The sequence below is a fragment of the Terrapene carolina genome, unplaced genomic scaffold (genome assembly GCF_002925995.2).
Source record: "Terrapene carolina triunguis isolate 2854851 unplaced genomic scaffold, T_m_triunguis-2.0 Scaffold111, whole genome shotgun sequence".
Classification (NCBI taxonomy): Eukaryota; Metazoa; Chordata; order Testudines; family Emydidae; genus Terrapene; species Terrapene triunguis.
The window spans coordinates 7024939-7050830 of NW_020664462.1; the positions used below are offsets into that span (position 1 = coordinate 7024939).

Below are 25892 nucleotides of genomic sequence, written 5' to 3' on the forward strand. Positions count from 1 at the left end.
AAGGACTGCTCTCTTGAGTCAAGTTTTGGAAGGTTTGGCCTGATTTTTCTCATCACTTGTGCTCTGTAAAGAACTTGTATCTTGCAGCATCTATTATTTCTTTTTGATTGTAGTGGTGTTTGATGTTGATAATACACTTTATCTGTGCATTGCTTACATTCATAGCCAGTATTATAACCTTAGGTGGGGCACATCCTCTGCGGGGGTAATTTGTCACATGACCATTGGCTTCAATGGAGCTATGACAATTTATGCTAGTTGTGCTATCCTCACATCGCCCCTGTAAGTAGGCAATTACTATTATTCCCATTTTACAGAATGAAACTGAGGCACAGAAAATCTGACTAGTCCAGGGTCTCGCAGGAAGTCTGTGCTAGAGCAGGGAAGTGAACTGAACCTGAGGTACTAACCTGAGACTTAAAATACCTGAGTTCAGTTCCCTGCTCTGTTATGACTTCCTGTGACACTCTGGGCTAATCATTTAGTCTTTCTGTGCCTCAGTTTCCTACCTGTAAAATGGGAATACTAGTTATTTCCTACCTTACAGATGTGATGTGAGGATAAACCCATTAGCAATTTTTCTTGTTGCCCAGTTTTGTTTTACTGACTAAAAGAGCTCCTTTTTCAAGATGATTGTACAATTTTAGGATTGCATTTGCTTGACTCTTATGTCCACTTTCTCAAGAAAAGAAAAGAAACAGATGAGATGAAAAATGTATATGTGAGAGACTGTGTCCATGACTGTAAAACAGAAATACAACGTCCCCCTAAATTTGTGGAACTGCATGGGATTTAGCACAACCATGTGTCAGGCTGCCTGGAGTGGCTCATGACTGAGAGTGCCAACCTTATAGTGGATTAAGAAGCAGGACAGAGATCCCAAACTGGTTGTGTGTTCTATAATTAGATTTCACCAGTAGCAAGTGTGAACTCCTAAAGCACTAATACAGTCTTACCATGGAGTCACAGACAGTCCCCTTAAGCAATCCAGTCTATTTTGCCACCCAGGCAAGCTGGACTTACTGATAGATGGTTGCTATAAACCAAAGATCACAACATATTCAAGTTACTCCAAGTCCCAAAGGACCAGTCACTTACCCCAGATCAATTTGTACCTTAGATCTCACACCAAAGACAATACTTGTAGCCAATTCTCTAGTAAACTATCTAAGGATTTATTAACTAAGAAAAGAAATGAGTTATTACAATGTTAAAGCAGGCAAGCATAAATACGTAATTGTGGTACACTCTATGGTCTTACAAGATGACAGAGTTGCAGGAATCTGTCAGCTCCAAATGTCTTTTAGGCCAGGGTTAACCCAGTTTAATCTATGCTTCAGTTTAGTAGCTCTCACAGGAGAGTCCAGACAGCAAAAGAAATAAAAAAAATTCTTGTCAGGGATTTTTCTTTCTTCCAGAATCCAAGCTGATGGGATGAGTCCTTTTGCACACAGTCTCTTCATGAGTTCAAGGGGGCAATTAACAAAGTCTTTGTATTGTGATGTCCCACAATGGCCCATTTAGTTTTGATAGGCTTGCTTGTTGTGCAGGAGATGGTCCCTCCTGATTGGGTTCACAGTTTCAGAGCAAACATTTTTTTTCAGTTACATGCAAAAACGTAAATATTTCCTTATGGCAGGTGACAAGGAAAGTATAAGTGAGATTAATGCATACAGCAATTTACAAGCATTTCATAAAGTCTGAACGCTAAAGACGTTGTTATAAGCCCAATCCCCATCTTAACCAGTTACTAACACATACCTAAAGACAGGTTTCAGAGTAGCAGCCGTGTTAGTCTGTATCTGCAAAAAGAACAGGAGTACTTGTGGCACCTTATGCTCTAATAAATTTGTTAGTCTCTAAGGTGCCACAAGTACTCCTGTTCTTTTTACACACCTAAAGCTTTGGCAAGAGCTGGCACCTGGTCTGCCAGCATCACACCATGCCATTGTGAATCTGGGCTAAGTAAGAACTGCAGCTGAGTCTTGCACTTGGTCCACTGATAAAGACACGGGCAATCTTCCGGTAAGCGATTGCAAGACTTCTGAAATGCCTCGTTCTGCAGGCATCTCTTTAATTTCAGACTCTTTTTCTTTCCAGGATGCCCAGGGGATTGGGATGGACTGAGTTGCTGGCCCAAAGCCACTTTTGGAGAAGTGGTAAAAGTTGCATGCCCGGGTTTCTTTGAAGAAATCACCAACATACAGGGCAAGAATGTTTTTTTCCCCCCCGTTGTTAAGGTTCCTAGCCATTTAAAAATATGCATAAGGGCTAAGATACTAAAGCAATCAACATTCATGCATCAGGGCAGAGTTGGATCAAGTTCTGGGGCCCTGGGCTGGAGCAAGTGAGGGGGACCCGGCACCAGAACTGTGGCCCTGCCCCCCACTTTTGCCTGTGGCCCCACCCTTGTCCCACCCATGGCCCTGCCCCATTCCACTCATTCCCCTGCAGACCCTTCCCCGTTCCGTCCCTTCCCCCCGCATCCCTGGCCCCCACTCGCTCCTTTCCATGCCCCGCCCCACCCACTGTGGCACCGAGACTGGAGAAGCTCTGCTTCCGGGCTGGGGCGGGGGGAGATTTTTCTGGGGGCCCCAAATTGGCTGGGGGCCCCAAATTGGCTGGGGCCCCTGGGCCCAAGCCCCATTGGCATATGCAGTAATCTGCCACTGCTATCAGGGCATAAGGTTACTGGTGTCAGGAAGAATTCTTTGTCAGGGTTACATACATTCATTAGGTACATTTTTTTGCGGGGGGGGTTCTCTAATGTATCCTACATGCACCAATGTCCATGACCAGATAATGGACTGGATAAACCATTGATCTCCTTCAGTACACGAATACCTTCACTTGGACAGCTATACCTTCACAATCCCTTTGCCCATTCTGATTTGGTCTGATCTCAGCCATTTGTAAAGAGATGGAGAAAAGGCAGTAAAGAGTGATTTTTTGCAGTCATTTTGGGAATGCACTAGTACTTGCAATGGTATTGAAAGTAGTAGAAACGACATGCACAAATACAAAGGACATATTTGGCCCTTATGCACAGTAGCTTAGAAAAAAGAAAACTCTTTATAATTTGGCCCATTTTAGCAGCCCAACATTTGGAAGACAGAAGCACTTCCCAGCATGAATATGCTGTAGATTAGAATTGCATTTGAAAAGGTTGTGTTTGAATTTGATGTGGAAAATAAAAGGCCCTGAGCACCCTTACTCAAAGGAATAGTCCCTTTTAAAATAATCCCATACCCAATTATGCAGTCTGAAAGTTGATAAAGTTATCATTAAAGCTGGTGGAAACTAAGAATTTGTGTTCTATGGGAAATTCTGACCTTTCGAATTTAATTTTTGTTCCAAATTGGAATAAAAAAAAGAGTGATTGAAATTTCTCACAAAACTAAATTTTTGGGGGAAAAAATAGTGTCGGGTCATTTGAAATGTTCCATTTTGATAAAATTGAAATGTTTCGTTCGCATTTTGACTTTTTATATTTGCTATTATCATTAATAATTTAAAATAAAAAATTCAAAATGAAAAGTCATTTTGAAACGAAAAAGTGAAATGGCCCATTCCAAGAAGATTGAAATGCTTCTTTTCGATGGTTTTTTTTTCCTCCCCTTAAAAAAAATTTAATCAGAATTGACAAATTCCTGCAGTAAGTATCCATGTGGCTGAAATGGCATTTTTCAACAGTGAAACATTCATTGAAAAAAATGTTGGCCAGCTCTAGCAGTAATCCCTCTCACCATTTAAAAGCAAAAGCCAAATGCTGTGACAATCAGTGGGGAGTATCTTGCTAAAATAGTGGCATCATTTGTATGACTGGAAGGATGGGAGCCCAAATGTCAGAGCCCAGATAACTTTGTCTATCCTACTGTAATTGAGAGGCTGGATGGTTTTGCAGTGGGATCCTTGGAGCCAGGATTCCTGTTTTTTATTCCCGATTTTGTTGCAGATCCTCGGTGACCTTGGGCAAGCTACTGATGACTCCGCTAACGTACTCCTCTTCAAACTGAACTACATTAAATGTAAACTAGGAACCTTTTAGTTTGTGCCCACAACATCCATATGGAGGAGTTATAGTGTAGCACTTTGGTGCACCAAATTATTCACATCCGGGGCAGTGTAGACATAGCCTTAATTTCTTCATCTATACCTTCCTGAAATACTGAGAGGTTTAAGTCTTTCAGGCTTGGAAGTGATCAGAAATTATATGTGCTTTGGGATCCTTGGGTAAAAGATATTACAGAAATTCAAAGTATTGTTATTAATGCTATAAAGTGGGTATACAGTGTTGTAGCCGTGTTGGTCCCACCTTGTGTCTCTAATCAACAGGGCCGCCCAGAGGGTGGGGCAAGTGGGGCAATTTGCCCCGGGCCCCGCGAGCCCTGGCCAAGAATCCCTTTCCTGGCTAGAGGCGCCTTTTTAATTTTTACTCACCCAGCGGCGGCCTGGGTCTTCGGCGGCACTTTGGCGGCGGGCCCTTCAGTCGCTCCGGGTCTTCGGCGGCATTTCGGCGGCGGGTCCTTCAGTGCTGCCGAAGACGCGGAGCAACTGAAGGACTCGCTGCCGCAGACTCGGAGCGCCACCCGGTGAGTAGAAGCGCCACAGCGGGTGGCGCCTTTTTTTATGTCCGCTCCCCCGCTTTGCCCCAGGCCCCCTGAATCCTCTGGGCAGCCCTGCTAATCAACTGAGTAGTCATATGTCTTAAGACCCAAACTGGTTCTTAAAGGCACGATTTGGATGCATGACTTCGGTGCCTCTGTATAAAAATTGAGCTCACAGTATGCAATTCCTATATAAACCTGGAAGCTGCTTTGTTACTTTCCCGTTCGTTTGAATATTTGTCTCAGCCTATCACAAGGTAGATAGCTAAAGTGGCTATACAGAATTAAAGCCAATCTTGCTAAAAGCAGTTGGCACATCCAGAAGTATCGATAAGTAATAAAATAGATCTGAGGATTTGGGCACTAAGAATAAACTGTTTCTTGTCAGTGCTAAACAACATGGGTCATTTGCTGATGTGTTTCACTGTTTCAGGTTTTCTGCAAAGAAACTGTACACAAGAGGCATATTGGTCAGAACCGTACCCACCGTACTCTATTGCCTGCGGATTTGATGAAGGTTCCAGTAAAGGCCCTGAAGATCAGGTCAGTATTGGGTTGGAGATGCACCTAGTAGGAGCAAACCCAGAACTGCCCCCATGAAAACATCCTGAGGAATGCTGAATATACATAAGCCAGATTCTCTCCTTTGCTTTGACCCTACACCACGTAAGTGGTGCAAACGGCTGAATATTGACTGTACTGTCCAGCTGAGACTTCCCTGGGTGCTGGGGAGGAAGCTACCACAAGGCTGGTGGAGCTGACCCCTCCACCACCCCAACCCAGCCCCAGCATAGGTGGGGGTATCAGGGGCAAGGAGGGGACTAGGGCTAGAGGGGGATTGTACTCCGGCAGTTCTCAGCTGTCATATGGCCCCTTGGCCTAAATGACATCAGGGCTGGATCTGACGCAATGCAGGGTGGAGAATGGGGGAACCAGTTATGGCCCCTTCATCCTGCACTGAATGGATCTTGGCGTTGAAGAGTCTGGCCTGCTGTGTTCTGTATCTATCTGGATGGAGAAGATAGCCTGCTGCCTAACCCTTTGCTTCCCTGGGGGAACCCTGCATACAGTGAAAGGGGAAGAGTCGTCTTCACGGTTCCTTTGAAATTAGGGTTCCAGACACTTGTGTTCAACAGCCTTCTCTGAAGGTAGAAAGGATGGTCCAGTGGTTAGGGTACGTGGCTCAAGTCATTACTCTGCCCATGTGGCTTTGAGAAAGTAGCTTAGCCTCTCCGTGTCTCAGTTCCCCATCTGTAAAACAGGGACACAGCAGCACTGCCCTACCTCACGTGGTGTTCTGAGGTTAAATCCATCAAAGATTATGAGGTGCTCAGCTCCTGTGGTAATACCAGAGACGGTGTATAAAACACACTATGGGAGAGATAGTGGGGTAGTGTTTTCTCTGTGCACTCAGAACCCGAGTACCCTTTTCACCCTCACCTGTTTGGACTCCGCTGCTTACCGTGCTTCTGTCAGCTACCCCAGAAGGGGAAAGCGCCTTTGGCCCACCCGCCTGCCCAGGGCCATCCCTAGCTATTCTGGGGCCCTACGCAGCCCCCTGCAGGGGGCAGGCCTCTGTGGGGAGGGAGGCTGGCTTGAGGGGCAGGGGGGAACCACCTCCCAGCACTCACCAGCGGCACAGCTGAGGCCGGGTCCCTGCACTTCCCGCCGCCGGTGAGTGCAGGCCCAGCCCTGCTGCAGTCCTCAGGGATGGGAAGAGGCAGGACAGAGGCTGGAGCAGCACGCAGCTGTGCAGGGCACCAGGAAATTTGGTGCCCTACGTTTCCTGGTGCCCTATGCAGCTGTGTACTTTGTGTATGGTAAGGACGGCCCTGCACTTGCCCTACTCAGGGCCGGCGCAACCCATTAGGCGACCTAGGCGGTAGCCTAGGGCGCTACAATTTGGGAGGCGGCGACCGCAGCGGTATTTCGGCAGCAGGACCTTCCGCTGCCTCTGTGGGGGGCGGCATTTCGGGGTGGGACCTTCCGCCGCCTAGGGCGGCAGAAAAGCTGGCGGCGCTCCTGGCCCTACTGAACAAGCCTCCTGCTTTCCATCTTTGTGTCGCATATTACATAGAAAATGTTAGGGTGATTTCACAAAATGCCAGGATGATTCTCCGATGGGCAGGTCTACTGCCAATGTTTCTGGACCTATTTAAAATGGATAATGACTGTCTCCGCCTGGAGTTGTTGGCATCTCCTCAGCCTTTTGATAAACGAGGTTAGGGTCAGGATGAACTGGTGAACAACGTGGCACTTGCATCTGCCCTGAGGAAATTTGACTGACCAGCAACAAACTAAGGATTTTGATTCCTTACGATTTGGAATAAGCAGGTGGCCCTGTAGTGAAACTGAAAACAATTTGCACAGGCAAAGTTTGCTTGTGCTTCCTGTTTTTCTCAGGATACATCAGTACGCAACATGCCAAAATGAACTTAGTGGTGTTAAAGTGTAATATCAAAGAGGCAATAACACTTGGGTCTGGTCCACACTAACCCCCCACTTCGGACTAAGGTACGCCAATTCAGCTATGTTAATAACGTAGCTGAATTCGAAGTACCTTAGTCCGAACTTACTGCGGGTCCAGACGCGGCAGGCAGGCTCCCCCGTCGATGCCGCGTACTCCGCTTGCCGAGCTGGAGTACCGGCGTCGACGGCGAGCACTTCCGGGATCGATTTATCGTGTCTAGACAAGACGCGATAAATCGATCCCAGAAGATCGATTGCCTGCCGCCGAACCAGGAAGTAAGTGTAGACGTACCCTTAGGGTCCTCTGCACTGCAATCAGAGGTGTGACTGCAGCACATCTAAACCAACTGGAGCTAGCATAACAATAGCCGTGAAACCACGGCAGCACGAGCTGTACAAGTCCACCCGGGACCCTGGTTATATTCTTGAGTGGCTAGTCTGTGTAGCCCCAGCTTCACTGCTATTGATATTCAAGCTTGCCGAATCAAAGCTAGCTTCGGTATGTCTATGCATATTGGCAGTCACACCTCTGATTGCAGTATAGAAATACCCTTAGGAGGTTGAGTTTGAAACTAGGAATTAAGGACTCTGCGTCAGAGCTCAGAAAAGAACCCCATTAACACACCGTGTGATGTTGGGTCCCTCTCAACTCCATAATGTTTCAGTTTCCTCATCTGTTACTTTTTGCTTAGCTGTACCTACTCGCTAGAGGCTTGATCCATAGCCCATTCAAGTTCATTAGACTCCCATTAGTTCTGATGGGCCTTGCATGTGGTCCTAACTATTGAAACAATTAGTTAGTGACAGAATTTGCAAGGTGCTGAACACTGGTGACTGGCTAAGTGACTTCACCTCCCATCAGCTTCAATGAGAGTTGTAAAAGCTCAGCACCTTGAACCATCGGACCTTCACTGAGGATTTGGGATAGGCCACAGCTAGGCGCGTTTATCCAAATAGTCCCAAACATTGGTGCTTCAAATAAATGAAGTCCAGCTGCCAGACACTCCTTGTTTTGTGTCACAAATATAAAACCCAAGCCGCAAGGTTTTGTAAAACCAAGACATATCTTAACAAGACTTAGCTCTTAGAGTGAATTGAGTCTTTCTGGTAGCTTCAAGGGGCTTTGGATCAGGCCCATGTAGCACATTTATACACATCAAAGCCCTTTACACCGGGGGGAGGGGTACGTGTCACTGTTAGAGGTGGTCAGAAAATAAGGGCAGTGTTCTGCAGAAAAAATTGACGTTTTGTCAAAACATTGAAATTTTTCAGCCAAAATCTGAGATTTTCTGGTATTGGTTGAAAGCCTTTTTGGGTGTGGAATGGGAAAAAAAACAAAACTTTCCTTGTAAAATAGACATGTCACAAGAAAATGTGGTTAATCAAAAACCCAGTTTTCTGCTGAAAACCAGTTTCAAAGGAAAGTTTTCAATGAGCCCAAATCATTATCTGCATTTTACAGATGGGGAAACTGAGGCACAGGGCGGGCCAATGCCTTGCCTAAGGTCACCCAGAAGCAGGGGCAGCTCTAGCTTTTTTGCCGCCCCAAGCATGGCAGGCAGGCTGCCTTCGGCAGCTTGCCTGCAGGAGGTCCCCGGTACCGTGGCTTTGGCGTACCTGCCGCCGAATTGCCGCCAAATCCGTGGGACCGGCAGACCTCCCGCCGGCAAGCTGCCGAAGGCTGCCTGACTGCCACCCTTGCAGGGACCGGCAGGGCGCCCCCCACGGCTTGCCGCCCCAGGCACATCCTTGGAGCACTGGTGCCTGGAGCCTCTGCTGCCCAGAAGATCAGTTGCAGAGCCAACGCTAGAACTCAAGTCTCCCAAGTCCCAGTCTAGAGCCCCTATCCACTATAAAGCACTTTGGAGATGTAAAGTATAATTTATATTATATGGCTGAGGTGGCTGGGAAGAGAAGTGTTCTCCGCACCAAAAGAGCTTCTTTTGTAACTATTTACTGAAGTAAATTGAGCCTTAGTAAAATGGGCACGTTGGGATGAATGCTGCACATCCATCTATATTTTTCTATCTTTTCTTCTTCTCATAGAAATCATATTATTCTGCATTTTGGCATGTCTACACTGCTGGCTATGCGACATCTCTGACTTCACTCATTACAGCTCTCGTTATCTTTGCCATCTTCAGGTAAACGCTCGCAGCGGCCTTTGAGGTATTCCGAGACACTGTTCAGCTTCACCCTAATTCTCATGTCTGTGACTTGTCTCTCCAGTGGTTTTATTTTCCAGTTTTTGCATTCTATCACAGACACTATATTTCCATCCATGGTAACCTATTCTCCATCCCTTAACGTGTGATATTTCCCAGCAGACTTTAAAACAGAAGACTTGAATGTGTACCCTCTCACTATTCCTCCTGGAGGTGTTTTTTTTTTTTTTTTTTTTTTAATGGGACTATGGTTTGTGTCAATGCTGCATAACCACCTCATGATGGCCTCACAGTTCACATAGGGTAACTACTTTCCCCATGCTTAGCAAGGACATTCTCTCCATAAACTCCCGTCAGATGTGCCTGTACCATCCATTGAAGATTATAGGAGCTGTGCACAGAGATTGAGGGAAAATAAATTGCACAGTCAAAAAAGAATTAAATAAATACATGGAGGATCAGTCCATCAATGGCTATTTGCCAAGATGGTTTAAGGATGCAACCCCATGCTCTGGGTGTCCCTAAACCTCTGACTGCCAGATGCTAGGACTGGACAACATGGGTGGCTCACCCAGTTCTGTTCATTCCCTCTGAAGCATCTCGCATTGGCCACTGTCGGAAGACAGGATACTGGGCTAGATGCACCATTGGTCTGACCCAGTATGGCCATTCTGATGATCTTACGTGTGCTGAGTTTGGATGATAGGGGGCAGAACCTTTTGATTTTAGGCCACTAGTACAAATCCAGCCCTGGGTGGTAATGAATGGAAATCATTATTATTTAGCATCAACACAGTGACCTGTGCAATAAGAGACCAATCCAATATCCAGTGGAGTCAAAAGGGGTGTCTCTCCAATGAGCATTGAATCAAATCACAAATTGTCTCAGCCTGTTTTCCAGTGGATAGGCATGAAACCACCACACTTTCCATAGTAATAGCAGTAGAGGTCCAGGAACACAGAGAATGAGCTAACCTATTGCCTTGCTTCTAGAGATGGCTTCTCTAGTTCTCTAGTTCAAGTTGCTGGGGCACGACAGGGAAAGCGTGCCCTGCTGTACTTGTTTTGACTTGCTGAGTGATGTCTGAAGACAGAATTGATTCCTGATTGGTTTTTAGATGGGGCAGACTGAAATTTCTCTTTGAAGAGTGATTTCCCTTTTTATTTTCTCATTTCAGAAAATTCCACTGTACACGGAATTACATCCACATGCACCTGTTTGTCTCTTTCATCCTCAGAGCCACTGCTGTTTTCATTAAAGATGCTGTTTTGTTTGCTGATGAAAATATGGACCACTGCTTAATGTCAACGGTATCAACCTTTTCTTCTCTCTCACTGTATTTGATTTTACTGGTTAATCCTTGTTACAGAGGTAACGCTGAGATTTCCTGTATTTTGGTTTTATGGGGGAAAAAATGGGTCTGAGTTCATCATACACCTCTACCCCAATATAACGTGACCCGATATAACATGAATTCGGATATAACGCGGTAAAGCAGTGCTCCTGGGGGGGGGAGGGCTGCGCACTTCGGCGGATCAAAGCAAGTTCGATATAACACGATTTCACCTATAACGCGGCAAGATTTTTTGGCTCCCGAGGACAGTGTTTTATTGGGGTACAGGTGTACTTTAGGTGTTATGTTTATGGCATACACACAGACAAATTAGAGTATTTATGTTTTTATCTTTCAGGAGGGTTGCAATATAGCACTACTTTATTGAAAAGAATTTAAATAATTAACACACAAAAAAACCCCAAACAGAGAGACAAAACAGGATGCTCCCTAAAACAGAGAGGCACAGCTCACCCCACTTTACTTGAGGCTATCTGTCTTCAGACTCACTCTGGTAGGCCCAGATCCCATGCTTTCCTACAAGGATCCCTAGCCTGCAGGCAGGATCAGGATCCATCCCCACCCTCTTACAGTGATAGCTTGCGATTCCAAGATGGCCCTCAATATACCAAAGCAGCAAATCACGCAGACGCAGAAAGAAATACCAAGGGCCAAACTCAGCTCTGGTGGATGAGGGTACAACTCTGTCAACTCCAGCAGAGTTGCATCCGCTTACATGAGTAAGGAGTTTGGCCCACAATGAGGCCCAAATTTTCACTTTCAAACAACTGTACACAACTCACTAGAATTGTATAATTTATGGGTGTAACCCAAACCCTGTTGATGTCAATGATCAATCTACTGAGTTCAATAGGCTTTAGATCAGAACCTGTGTAAGTGCATATTTCTCTTGGTTCACATTTTTCCAGCTTTTTCCCAGGACCTTTAAGATGTCTAACTTCAGAGACTGCAGCTAATATTCTCCTTTTCCTGTATGTCTCTAGGTTGCATGTAAGGTTGCAGTGGCATTCTTTCAGTTCAGCATTTTAGCCAACTTCTTCTGGCTCCTGGTAGAAGGGATGTACTTGCAAACACTGCTGCTGTTGACATTTGTTTCTGATAAACAGTACGTGTGGTGGTTCATTTTGATTGGCTGGGGTTAGTACACTCATGTTTTCTCCCTTTGTTTGTATATGTGCCTTCTTACAGTTATGCCTAGAGCTCTGAAAAACATTTGCCGTAAGATGCATTTTCTATGAGCATTGACAATTCATGAGGTAGCACATGTTCAATGCAACTGCAGCATTTTATTTATTTTTGTTCAAAAATTCCCAGGTGGAAATTTTGTCAATCTCTAGACACCCCATGAAGTATCTGGTGGTGTGAGTGTAATGCACTAATCAAGGGATGGGCAACCTTTGGCACACGGCCTATCAGAGAGACCCACTGACGGGCCGGGCTGGTTTGTTCACCTGCCGCGTCTGCAGATTCGGCCGATCGCAGCTCCCACTGGCCGCAGTTCACCATTCCAAGCCAATGGGGGCTGCTGGAAGTGGCGCGGGCCGAGGGATGTGCTGGCCGCTGCTTCCAGTAGCCCCCATTGGCCTGGAACGGCGAACCTCAGCCAGTGGGAGCCGCGATTGCCCGAACCTACAGACCCTGCAGGTAAACAAACCGGCCCGGCCCACCGGCGGATTTCCCTGATGGGCCGCGTGCCAAAGGTTGCCAATCCCTGCACTAAGCAGTGTGGCTGTATAGGTCTGAGAAACTGGAACTCATGAGTTCTAGTCTGATCTTTGCCTTAAGAATACTTTGGACTAAGATAAAACTTCACCTGAATTATTTTCATCAGGCCACACAATGCCCCCAAGAGGGAGATAAACGTAATTACCCTCACTGCACACCTGTGGCGACCGGCTCTGCGTAGCAGGTTGGGTGTTCCAAAATGGAAGCACCCAAAATTAGTGGACAATTTTGAAATGTTTGCCCAAAAGTTGAAATCCAGGCCCCATTGAAATCAGTAGGAGTTTTGCCACTGACTTCACCGAAGACAGCATTTCACATTAGGGGTCTAACACCGGGCACTCGGAGTCTAGGGCAGTGGTCACCCAGTGGTAGATCACGATTGACTGGTTGATCCTGGAGCCTCTGACAGTCGATCGCGATCTCCGACCACTAAAAGTCTGGTGGCGCAGCAGGGCTAAGGCAGGCTCCCCGCCTGCCCTGGACCCACGCCGCTCCAGGAAGCGGCCAGCACGTCCCTGCAGCCCTTCAAAGTGGTCAGGGGACTCCGTGTGCTGCTTCTGCCTGCAAGCACCGCCCCCGCAGGTCCCATTGGCCGGGAACGGGGAACTGCAGCCAATGGGAGCTACAGGGGTGGTGCTTGCAGGGAGGGGCAGTATGCAGAGCCACATTCCCCCCCCAGGGGCCACAGGGGTAAGTGCCGCCCAGCAGGAACCCACACCCCTCCCACACCCCAGCCCTGAGACCCCTCCTGGAGCCAGCACCCTGTATCCCCTCCTGCACCCCAACTCTGCTCCAGCCCTGAGCCCCCTCCCAGAGCGAGCACCCCATACCCCTCCTGCACCCCAACACTCTGCCTGAGCCTGGCGCCCCCTCCTGCACCCCAACCCCCTGCCCCAGCCCGGTGAAAGTGAGTGAGGGTGGGGGAGAGCAAGCGACAGAGGGAGGGGGGATGGAGTGGGCAGAGCCTCGGAATGGGCGTGGCCTCGGGGAAGGGGCGGGGTAGATCCTGGGTTGCACTTAAATTCAAAAAGTGAACTTGTGCGTAAAAAAGTTGCAGACCACTGGTCTGAGGCATTTAAAATTAGAGACCACTTTCGAAAAGGTGGCCCACAACCTTTGTGAGCTTCACTTTCCTGATCTAGGAAATGAGAGTAAATATAGTTAGCCGTCTCATAGGGATGTTGTGAGGCTCAGCTAAATAACACTTGTTAATAGCTATCTAATTGCAAACTCTGATTAAGGCCAGGAAAGAGCAGAAGTGGGAATAGATATCACAAATTTCTTGATACCAGTTATTAGATTATTAGAAGGAAGTTAACTAGGGTGGTGTGCTGCCTCTTATGCTCTTCATGATGGAAATATACAGTCTCCCATGTGTTCAAAGAGTTACATTGGAGGAGGACTAGAATCCTCTGCCCAGAGTAGTCCAGAATTGCAATAACTATAGGTAAGTAAGTGATTTCTGCAACCATACAAAAGCTTAGAATTCATAGGCAGGCCTTTGTCTAGCTCTCTGCCTCAGTGGCTCACCAGCCTTTCCTAATCCCCTTTTAAAATATGTTTTTTCTCTCTTGCTTATGTCTCTTGACTTCACTGTTCTTTTATTGAACTGGTGCCTCAATGCGTTGTGTGCAAGATCACTCGACACCGTTGTTTGGCACTTATGCTATATCCCGTCTGCAGTTTTGTAACCCTGTAAAGTATTCAGACTGGAAATAAGATGTATCATTTTCATGGTGAGAATAATTAATCCAATTTACCAAGGGTTGTGGTGGATTTCCCCATCACTGACCATTTTAAAATCAAGATGGGATGTTTTTCAAAAAGTTCTGCCCTAGGAATTATTTTGGGGAAGTTCTCTGGGTTGTGCTAGGCAAGATGGGCCCAATGGCCCTTCTGACCTTGGAATCTCTGAATTTGGGGATCAGGTTTGCATGGAACTCACTGTTGAAAATAAAGCCATGTTGTATTCTACATTTACTCTTCTAGGAACTCCCAGTGCGGTGATGTGTGCTTGGATCCTAACCCGAATCTACAGACAGAATACAGGGTGAGCCAAAATCCTAATTCTGGGCATTGCCTTTGGCACAGTAAATGTGATTCATCAAGAAGGGAGAGTTAAAAAAGAACCAAAGTTTTTAAGCCTAAGAATTTGCATTTCTGATCTTTACAATTCAGAAATAGGCAAATCGGTTTGAGAACGAGCTCCTGATTTACATCTGACTGCAGCGGCAGCGTTGCCAGCTCGTGATTTGATCAAAAGTCTCACAATTTTGAGAGATTTTTTCTGAAAGCCCCCACTGCTGCAATCATGAGATTGCAGGAGAACCGTGGCTTTCGATTTAAAATACGTGTCTCGCCCTCGTGGTTGCAGGGAAAACTTGACAATGTGAAGCAAGTGCCCCCTGCAGCCAGAAGGCAAATAAAAGGAACCAAACCCTTATTATTTTTCTAGAGGTGGTGGTGAGTTTTAAGCCAATCAAATGACTGGGCGGGAGGGATTGGACTCTGTTTTTGAACATCTGGGGTTGGCAATACTGTATGTGTGAATTCTTGCATTTGAACGATTATGCTGTGTATTGAACTGTCTTGCATCTGGCACTCACCTCCTCTGTCTTTTCACACAATCTCACCACTCCTGGGGCAAGAGTCTTATACCTTGAAGCTCCTACCATCTGGAACAGCCTTTCTCTATCTCATCAACTTTCTACCTAGTCCTTGTATCAAACAGTGCAAGCTTCCCTAGAGCACCTGGCTAGTAGGCTTCAAGTCTGGTTTACTATTAGGAGTGGAAGATTACTTCCATTTTCATCTCCATTCAAACCTTGGTTTGACCGCAAAGCCTCTCAACTTGAGGGAGGGGGGAGGGCAATATATCACAGATGCTTGGTTATTAGGAGCTGAACTTTAGTTCTCCAATTCACTTCACACCGGCCACAAGATAGGAACAACTTCTTCTCCTTCCCAAGCTGGGAAAGATTCAGACCAATGACCTAAAGGTGAAAGGCTGTCTAGCCCACCGCCACTCACCTGACCCATGCAGTCCGCCTTGCTCCATTCATGTTCATGTGTGCTATCCAAATATATCAGTAGCAAAATACCTCATCATTGTAGTTTGTGTAAATGGTGGGGGGATGTCAGTCTCCACCTTCTCATGGCACATGCTCCTCTCATGTAGCCTCTAAGGTATAAGGACGAATTCAATGTCCTTCTTTTCCCGGGATCTCCTCATGTGGAAAGACTGCAAGCAAGCAGACAAATTACTATTATCTTGCACTTATTCCATATGCAAAAATTCCTTTGATTTCAGTGGCAGAACCAAATCTGGAAAAACTGTACTTGTCTTTGATGATAGAAGGGGTTCAGGGAACGGTGATAAGAACAATCAATGACCTGGAAAAACTCCCCTCTGAAGAAAGATTGAAAAGATTGGGATTTTTTACCTTACAAAGGAGATTAATAAAACTGGACATAAAGTATATAAAATACCAACTACTCTAGAGAAGGTGGATCGGGAGCTTTTCTTGTCCCTGTCTCATACGCAAGAACAAGACCCTCAATGAAATTGAAAGGTAGCAAATTCAAAACCAATAAAAGGAAATATTTATTACGCCCTGTGTAATTAGACTCTGGAACTCACTGCCACAGTATGTCGTCGATGCCAAGAACTTAGCAGGCTTCAAAGAGGAATTGAACATTTGTGGATAATATGAATATCCAGATTTATGATCAGTTATATCCAGATCAGTTACTGCTGACGGAAATGCCTTGATTGGCATTAAACCTCATGCATCAGGGCTTAAGCCAATCTCTACCTATTAGAGATCAGGAAAGACCTAATACGGTATGTCGACACTTACAGCGGTGTGCAGAGTACAAACGCCACACTCCCAGCCAGCATGCGTATAAGTAGCAGTGTAGATGGTAAGAGATGGCTTAGCTGAGTAGAGTAGCACAGAGTGCCCTACATGTCTGAACCCCCAGGGTATAGTCCCTACGCAGGCTCTCTTCACACCCAAGCAGTGCCTCTCATAGCTGCTTTCAGCAGTGTAGTGTCCTGCTGCCTCTCCACTGCCAGAGCCTTTCCCCATTGCAGCAAAAGGCCTCAGCAGTGGGGCCTGAAACGATATGTGCTTGCACTCTATATGCCGCCTTAAGCATAGACATAGACCAAGGGGACCGGTTATCTCATACCTTCCTATCATTCAGTTCTTGCACCTTCCTCTGGTGCAGCTATTGCTGGCCACTGCAGGAGACAGGATGCTGCACCAGATGGACACTGTGCCTGATTCAGTCTGTCTGTTCCTACTCTGTTCATTGTAGAGTGGCTAAACCAACGGAGAAAATAAAATCCAGACTGGATACATTTCCCTTCATCCTGGAGGCCCACGCTCTGCTAGTTGTTAACACCACAGCACATGCACCTTTTAGCTGAAGGGGGAGGGATAGCTCAGTGGTTTGAGCATTGGCCTTGTAAACCCAGGGTTATGAGTTCAATCCTTGAGAGGGCCACTTAGGGATCCAGGGCAAAATCAGTACTTGGTCCTGCTAGTGGAGGCAGAGCACTGGACTCCGTGACCTTTTGGGGTCCCTTCCAGCTCTATGAGATAGGTATATCTCCATATATTAAGCCCTGGCAAAGAAGTGAGGCGTGCTCTGGATTTACTGCAACTGAATCCAGTCTCTCTTCTTTACCCTGAAATACAGCTACACACAGCAGGGGAGAGAGAGAATTAATGAGCAGCCTGAAATCAGGATAATGTCCCCTTCCTTGTTCCACTTTGGCTATGTCAACATTTACAGCGGCGTGTAGTGTGCAGCCATGGCACGTCCCCCTAGCATGGATATAAATAGCCGAGTAGATGGAGAGGCACAGTTTACGTGGGTAGAGTAAAGACATGCCAGATCCTTAGGGTATGTGCCCTGCATGGCTCTCCAAAACCCCCCAGCTGTGCTTCCCACATATATACTTTTCTATTTTTACAGCTAGTGTCCTGCTGCGAGAGCCTTTCCCCACCGTAGTGAAAGGCTCCGGGAGCGGGAAAAGGTTCTGGCAAGGAGGAGGCAGCAGGGAAAGGCTCTGGCCTTTCCCCCTGGCCTCTCTGCTGCCAGAGCTTTTCACTGCTGCATAAAGCTACGCACTGCAGTGTGAATTCAGCCTGTTTTTCACTGCAGCGTGTAGCCACATGTACCCTAAACGCTGCCACCTCCTCTACCTTTGCCTCCTGCTGGATAAGCCTTCTTTGCATTAGGCTATAGAGCAACCTTCTTGGGAGTGAAAATCTGCAAGAACTTTTGGGAGATGCTTTTAAATTGCTAACAACAAGAGTTAACGACAGCCACTTTTCTGTACCAAGACTTGAGTCATTTAATATTCAGCACAAACCAGATCAGGTAATTATTTAGTTTCCTGTTTCAGATGCTGGGATGATGATGATGAGAATACAGCAGTGTTATGGATCATCAGGGGACCCATACTGCTATCTGTATTAGTGAGTTTTGCCTTTGATCTGTTGAATCCTTTGAAGAACTGAAAGCTAAGCACATATCTCGTTTCAGTCAGACAGGGATGCAGTGCCGCATACCACATTTAATTTGTTTTGAATTTTAGGAAGCTGGAAATTGTTGCATAACACTTGCTATATTGTGAGTGGAAGAGAGACAAGCAGCAGTGAAATGCATGAAAATGACAAATGAAGGGCAGAATGTTGCCCTGGGACGTTTGTCTTGTACTCCATTTCAGCCAATGTAAGCTACATGCGTGCGGCCAAAATTGGCAATAGTGCAAGATCACACACAGGTGATACAAGGCTAATTACTCAGAGTTTAATGCTAGGAACATGCCTAAATAAGGACACTCTTGCATCATCTATGCATGATCATTGCACATTTGCAGGTACAGGAACATTTAGCCTTAAAGGCTCATTGTGTAGAGTAATGTGTAAAATCATCTATTTTCTGTCACTTACTCATGCATCTGGCCACAGCATCCATCTCCAAAATGTGAGGATGTACTTAGATTGTAAACTCTTTGGAGCACGAGGTGTCTTTTTGTTCTGTGTTTGTACAGCCCCTAGCACAACAGGGTTCAGCCCACGACTGAGGCTCTTAGGAGCTACCACAATACCAATACATAATAATAAGAAAGGGCTTGTGACATGCCTGTACTTAGTCATTTATCTTTCCCCTGTTTTTATTCTTCTGTTTTCTCTCCAAACCACTGAACAATATTGCCCCTCTACCCAGACTCTCATCAGTCTTTTCTCCAATTTTATGCGAGTGCATTTTGCACTTGAGCCTTTAGGATGCATATTTAGGACAAAATTTGGCCATTGTATATGCAAGCAGGACTCGTACGGACTTCAATTGTGTTGCAAGATCTGTTTTGTGGAACGTTATAGAAATGAGCATCAGTCAAAACTTTCAAACGGGTGCCTAAAGATTAGCACCTACATCCATCATTAGGCATAAAAAAAAAAAAAGACCTGATTTTCAGGCTCTGAGCAGGTAAACCTCCTATTCAAAGTCATTGTGGAAGCACATCAAAATTGAAAATCAGATTGTTTACTTAGGTGCCGAAATAAGGATTTGGGGGTGTCACTTTAGGCATCTAAGATAGAAAACGTTGCCCTTATTATTTATTTGATTGTGTAAAGATTGAGAACCAGATATTCAGTTGGCATAAATTGGCATAGCTGCTTTGACATGGATGGATCTACGTTGATTTGCACCCATTGAAGATCTGGCTCCGTCTCCTAGGAAGCTTAGAAACCCCTTCTTCTCTTTGCAGATTAACTTTATTATATTTGTCAATGTGATCAGAATTCTGGTGCAGAAATTACAATCTCCGGAAGTCAGCGGCAGCCAGTCTAGTCATTTTGTGTAAGTGATGATATCTTTTTTTTCTATTATCTCCTGTTGGATCTGGTTTAAGATATTGTTTCCTGGGGGTGTCCCCCCTGTGGCCTCTTCCTCAATAGTGGGGAAGGTAACTCCCAGAACAAAAAAAACCAAAGTCGAGTTGCCGCCTTGTTTCTAAGGTATGAGCAGGTAAAATTCTGCCCTCTTTTTCTAGAGGCCTCCATATAAAGTTCTCTCCACGCTAGGCCACCAACTAGGCCCAACTGAAAGTCCTGCACCTAACAAATTGTAATCAAGTTAACACGCTCTACTTAGGTTGGCTCCATGCTTTGCCACACAATTGGCCCCTCCTCTCTCTCTCTCACCGTTCTTATTTTATGCACATCAGCTATGCCCTGTAGTTTAATGAGCTCCAGATGGATCTGGTTCCCAGATATTTAACTCCTCCCATTCTGGTTCCATACCCCCTGGCATATCATGCCCTTCCTGAGAGACTCAGCCCTGCCAACCTCGGAAATGGTCTCTTAGAACCGCTCAGGGGACTGGTTGGCTCATGGTTTTGGTAAGGCTGGAGAATTTCAATACTAGATTGCCAGTCCAATCCATCCCAAAAGGCATGTTTGATTATCTATGTGAAAAGAAATGGTACATCCATTTCAAAATGGACAGATGGCCCCATCAGAAGAACCACCATCATGAGTACCATAGACTGGCATCCATGCCCGCTGACACAGGAGAGAGAAAAAAGATTGCAAAGGCATAGAGAACGAATGACCCTATCACCATTAGACGCACATTGGCTTTGCACGTCGACGACAGACCGTGCCTGATCTGTAGATAAATGGAGGATTTAGGTCTTGTCTACATGGTGCAGCCTAGGGCACTACAGCGGTGTTATTTCTAAAGCGCATTAATTGGTCCGTGTGAATCCTGATGGTGCACACTGAAAGTTCCCTCATGCACTTTAACTATTACACACCAGCAGGGTCTACACAGACCAATTAACGTGCAACATATTAGTGCGCTTTAAAAATCCCCTCCCCCTCACAGTGTGCATTTCTACGCTGTGTGCACAAGCCCTCAGTCTCGATTCTGTTAGTTTCCCACCTTCCATTAAATTCATTGAAATGTTGTCAAGTCTGTCATGTTTGTGTTTTTTGTTTTTTGTTTTCATTTCCCAGGAGACTAGCTAAATCCACCCTGCTCCTGATCCCACTCTTTGGAGTGCACTATATCGTGTTTGCGTTTTGCCCAGAAAGCACTGGATTGGAAGCTAGACTTTATATTGAGCTGGGCTTGGGCTCCTTTCAGGTATGATAAATAAAGATAGAATTAAGAACTGTCTTGACCGTGCCCAATCCAGGGCGGGTGACTGAGTGCCTTACCTGGTGTCTCATGAAGGCTGGGGTGTGGATCACAATGAGCTGGCTGATGTTCCATCCAGATAAAACAGGTGATAAGAGTAGGTTAGGAGAAATAACATCAGTCTCTCTCCTTCCATTGTTAGTGCACCCACCCTTCAATTCGTAGTCTGTGGGTTCGGTTAGACCAAAAACTTCCATTATGTGATGAAGTAGCAGCTGTGGCCAGGATTGCTTTCTCTATCTTCTCATGGCCAGAAGAGTATGGCTCTTCTTTTGGATGTAGACCTTGCTTCTTTCATCCATGCCTCTGTCACTTTGCGATTAGATGACTGCAATGCACACCTGATGATGCTACACTTTAAGTGTATTCAGAAGCTTAATACTGGACTGGGATACGAACTGCCCACGCAGTGACCATTACACCAGTGCTCCATGCTCTCATGGCTACCTGTTGGCTTTGAGACAGAATTTAAGTTGTTGCTTTTGACTCAGGTACACTTAAATTACCTGGGACCTGCCTATATGAGAAACTACCTCTCTTGTGTCATTTTGCTGGGGTTGCAATGAGTCACCATGCACTAGCTGGCACTCTCTGGTTCTTGGCAGGGTTTTCTCCCTGGAATGGTCATCCGTTCTTGGTCAGAAATAGCCTGAATCTCTTAATGTTCTGGGCAAGCTGCCAGGCACTTGCGGGGCAGGGGGGGCAGAAGGAGAGCGGGCATGAGACATGCTCTCTGGCCTGCTCTATCATGGCTGGATTTTGTGCCATGGTTTATTGCACAGTTTTGTAGGCAAACTGAACGATTGGCAGGATACACAGGGCGATGGAGAGGCACCTCCTTGGCCTTAGAAATAGAAAGAAATACACCAGAACTGTAATTTTCAAAACTGTCTAAGTCACTTAGGAGCACAAGTCCCATTGAAAGCCATTGCTAAGTCATTTAGGAGCTGTGGAAATTCCACCCTGAAGAAATATTTTGCCACAAACAGTGTCTATAAGGGAAATTGAAGTTTTTATAGTGTACTATTTTTCAGCCTCTTTTGAATCAAATTATAGACACCGGCTGTGCACATGTACTTACTGGTAAACTTGCAGCCCAAAGGAGAAAGCATGAGGTGGAAATGTTGACCCCCGAGAATGTAGCTGTCCTTATCCCATGGTGTGTCTACTCCAGATGCTCTCTGTGATAGGCCCCAGGGAGGATTAGTCCAAGGGAGGAACCAGGGGTCAGGGTCTGGTCTGATTGTTGCAGAAAGATATTTTCAGGCTTCTGGGAGAACATTTAGGGGTGTATGAGCAGAAGCAATTGTCTGTTCCCTTTTGGAAAATATCACACTCAGGTACTTAAAAAACACACTTTCATTACATAGCTGTGATTACATGACAGGTTTCTGATGATCGCACTGATGACAGTCTTTGCCTTATTTATAAAGATGCTGTCAAAACCCGCTGTATAATTATAGTCTTATAATTCACGGCTACATAGTTTTAAAAAAAACCTTGGCTGCCTAGGATTTCATGCTATACACGCAGGATTGCATGCCAAAACAGGGCTAGAACTCAGATCTGCCTGCTCCAAAAACCCCAGATCCCTTCTACTTGAGCTAAAGGAGAATTTTGGTTAGCTGCTAGCAGTACAGGGCCCCTCTCACACAGGGGAGCAGTTCTGATTATATCCATTAGAGGTCAGTGGTGCACATATACAATATCAGGTCCATGACATTGTTTAGTCTAAATACGAAAGTCATATGAATAGTGTCACGCCACCAAAATACTGATTGGAAAAATTATGTTATTGTGTGTCCTAATCAAAGTATTAATTAGGCTGACGTCACTCTACAATTATCTGTGCTCCAAGGCCTGTTGTGCTGAAGTTCACCTTTTTTAGAAATAACCTTTTTTTCCCCCTTAATTCCCTAGGGCTTTGTTGTCGCCCTTCTATATTGCTTCTTAAATGGAGAGGTAAGTAGCAAGACATGCAATTGCATAAGACTTTTGAAACTCAGGGGCCTCCATTGTTTTCCTTGTGTTCCAATTTCCAGAATAGGCCATTGTGAATTACTTTGATCTGCTCCTGAAAGCATGAAATAGCCTTATTGGTCTTCCTGCCTGTGTTTCTCTACTTTGTCTAAATACATGTAATTCTGGTCTGCTACAGGAAGGCACAACATCAGCTTTGAGATAGTGACCCCTTGACAAGGGGTCAGGGATTCCCCTGTCATGAGAGAGTCTGTTCAATTAGTGTCTCTGGATACATATCGAACCTCTGTTCAGCTTTAATTTCCTCTAGCAAGCTCTTTTCTTCTCCAGGGCAGCCTGTGTGGTTCCAGATACTCTTGTTCAACCTTATGCTTCATGTTCTTTGATTATTGTTAAGACTCTATGATGTACTTTGGAAAATGTAGCCAAAAGTGCCATCTGTTTTAAAAAGTGGCCGTTTTCCAAAGGAAGATGCGGGATTTTTTTATACTATATATGTGCTTTATGGAGCTTGCAATGTGCATGGCCAGAACTTACCTGAATTTGCCCTGTAAAAAGAGTATTAAGAAGCCAACTAAGGCATAAGCAAATATGGATGTTTCAGTTGGGATTTTTCAAAAGCACCAAAGCAACTTGAGAGCACGGGTCCCATGGACTTCCAAAGTGATGGGTGTTCCTAAGTCACAAAAGGGGCAGATTCACAAAGGTACACAGCACCTAGTGGCCTCCTTAGGCACCTAAGTCCAACGTTTAGGCACCACTGACATTCTCAAAACCGCCACTCAGTTGCCACCCAACCCTGCAGGTGCCTTAAATTCCCACTGGTGGATACGTGCAAAGTTGCCAAAGCCCTGATGCCACCGCACAGCTAACCCAGTCGTCGGGATCAAACCTGGGACCTCTAGAGCTAAATACATGAGCCTCTACTGCATGAGCTAAAAACCACATGCCTCTTAGCTAAGGCTACAGCAGAGTCATTAATCTCTAAGTGGATTTGGTGCCATTAGAGGGGACAGAACACCACACCCAGAGCACCACACCCAGGAGTTGTGGGGGTTAGACTGATATTGCCCTTTAGCTTACATAGTGGTTCACCCTCCCTGGTATTTAACCCCACAATATATTTATAGAGACCAGCCATATCCCTCCTCAGCCTTCTTGGCACATGCCTACAGGATTGGGGCCCACACAAAATGCAGCTCCGGGAGTGGGTCTGGGTGTCCCAATAGCCGAGTGATTAGGCCACTCACAAGGGCCGTGGGAGACTTGAATCTGACTGCTGGGACCATTGGGCTATAGCATCAATCCCCGACCCCCTCTGGCCAACGAGTGAGTGCCCCACCCCAGAACACGCAGTGCAGGCTGGTTGGGGTATACAGCTGGGATGTAGTGACCAGCGTTCATGTCCGTGCTCCAAATCAGGCAGCGTAGGGATTTGAATTCAGGTTTCCCAGGTGAGTGCTTTAGCCATTTGGCTGCTGGTTTGATGGGATGGGGGGCGTAGGTGCCGACTTTGTAATGTGCCGGGGGGGGTGCTCCCCCTGGCTTCGCCCCAGACCCCGCCCCCGCTCCACCCAAGACGCCACCCCCACCTGCCTCTTCCCACTCTGTTCCGCCCCCTCCCACGAGCGTGCCCCACCCTTGCTTCTCCCTTTTGCCCCCCCCCAGCACCATGGAACAGCTGATTGCGGCGGGCAGGAGGCGCTGGAGGGGAGGGGGAGGTGCTGATGGCGGGGGGGGCTGCCATTTTTTCCCCATGGGTACTCAGCACCTATGGATTGGGGGGAGGGGAGCTTTTGTGAGAAAGGGCTGACCTGGCTTAGGCGTCTAACTCCAGGGGAGCATTCACAGCTGAGAATCTCAAGCAGAGAGAGTCACGTAGAGGCTCAGATCAATGGGCATTAAATAACTAAATAGCTAAGAGGGTCTAAACCTCATCTCTTTCCTCTGTGTTAGCTAGCTCCTGGCTAGCTTAGGCGGCTCCCCGCTCAGCGTGCTGGCTTCCGAGAATCCCTTTTGTAGGTACCTAACACTCCCCATACAATTCAGGGGGAGCCTGGATACCTAATTCAGGGCTTTGTGAATTTTGGAAGATTCCACCCTGGTACACTCCAGTTCAACCACAAGTTATGGGCTTGATGCAGGAATTAGTGAGAGAGGTTCTCTGGCCTGTGTGGAGCAGCAGGTCACACTAAATAACCCTAATGGTACCTTCTGGCCTTAAAAGATTTCTGCAGTTCATTTTAGGTTACACTTTACATGGGATCACGCTAATATTGGGACTATAATTACGGCAACGATTTAGTCATGGGTATTTTTAATAAGTCATGGACAGGTCATGGGCAATAAACGAAAATTCATGCCCGGTGACCTGTCCACGGCTTGTACTATAAATACCCCGACTAAATCTTAGCTGGGGAAAGCCGCTGCTCTAGGGGGCCCCTGGTGGGTGGGTCCGGGGGGAGCTTCTGCTCTGGGGCAGGGTGGGGCAGCTGCTGGGGGCCGTTGAGCAGCAGCTCATCCGGCCACCCCCTGCGTCCTGGATGCTTTTGAAAATCAATCCACTTGTTTAGGCACCTAGATTAGGATTTAGACACCAAACATTGGGCAGGCAATTTTTTTGAAAATCTTAGCCTAAATGTCTGTGAAATTGGAATAGCCACATTCGTTCTATGTCTCCCTCTTCCCCCCCCCCTTTTCGTTCTTTTCTTTAGGTTCAGGTTGAATTAAAGAAGCGACTGCGCAAGTGGCAGTACCAAGAGTACCTGAACTTCACCCGCAAACCTCGGCGCATGTCTAGAGAAAACAGCCCCGTTAACTATGTCACTCAGTTATCACTGCTTGAAAAAATCAGCCCTAAGAGGAAAACCTCCCTCTTCCGGAATGGCACATCCTCCGTGTGAGCCTCCCAGAGCAAGCTCAGCTGTTGCAGTATTGTCTCCTGAAAAATGAACGGAGGGAGGCCAATATGGAGTCTCTGTAGGGTGACCATATTTCCCTATGCTGAATACAGGACACCGAGTCAAGCGAGGTCAGTGGCAATCAATCAGAACTATGCAGTACGAATGTTCAAATGAACATCAAGTTGACTGAGCCCCCGTTAAAAAGAAATACTGCGGAGTTGGATTCTTTTTATTTACCTTCTTATCTTTAAAGCTCTAGGGGTCACACAGGGAGGGGTGACTCACACACTCCTACCCACCCCCACACACAAGGAGAGGTGACACCCATACACCTCTCTCACAGAGGGTGGGTGACTGACTGACCTGACCCTCCCTGCCTGACGCGCTTCTCCCGCCATGCCTGGCTGGGCCCCCGGGACGGACCCGCCTCTTCTGGTACCTGGCGCCACATCTTCCCAAGGC

The 25892-nt window shown here is 46.4% G+C and overlaps 1 protein-coding gene across 1 annotated transcript in view; it reads left to right on the forward strand.

The window, feature by feature from the left end:
* LOC112104486 (vasoactive intestinal polypeptide receptor 1-like) overlaps positions 1 to 25430 on the forward strand; it is a 44917-nt gene extending 19487 nt beyond the window's left edge. Inside the window, exons 3-13 of the mRNA XM_026651995.1 lie at positions 2101 to 2208; positions 5041 to 5150; positions 9123 to 9220; positions 10420 to 10552; positions 11580 to 11733; positions 14311 to 14371; positions 17741 to 17813; positions 19112 to 19203; positions 20364 to 20493; positions 22468 to 22509; positions 25242 to 25430. Of these exons, the coding sequence (XP_026507780.1) occupies positions 2101 to 2208; positions 5041 to 5150; positions 9123 to 9220; positions 10420 to 10552; positions 11580 to 11733; positions 14311 to 14371; positions 17741 to 17813; positions 19112 to 19203; positions 20364 to 20493; positions 22468 to 22509; positions 25242 to 25430 (1190 nt within the window). The remainder of the gene's footprint in view (positions 1 to 2100; positions 2209 to 5040; positions 5151 to 9122; positions 9221 to 10419; positions 10553 to 11579; positions 11734 to 14310; positions 14372 to 17740; positions 17814 to 19111; positions 19204 to 20363; positions 20494 to 22467; positions 22510 to 25241) is intronic.
* The last annotated feature ends 462 nt before the right edge of the window (positions 25431 to 25892 follow it).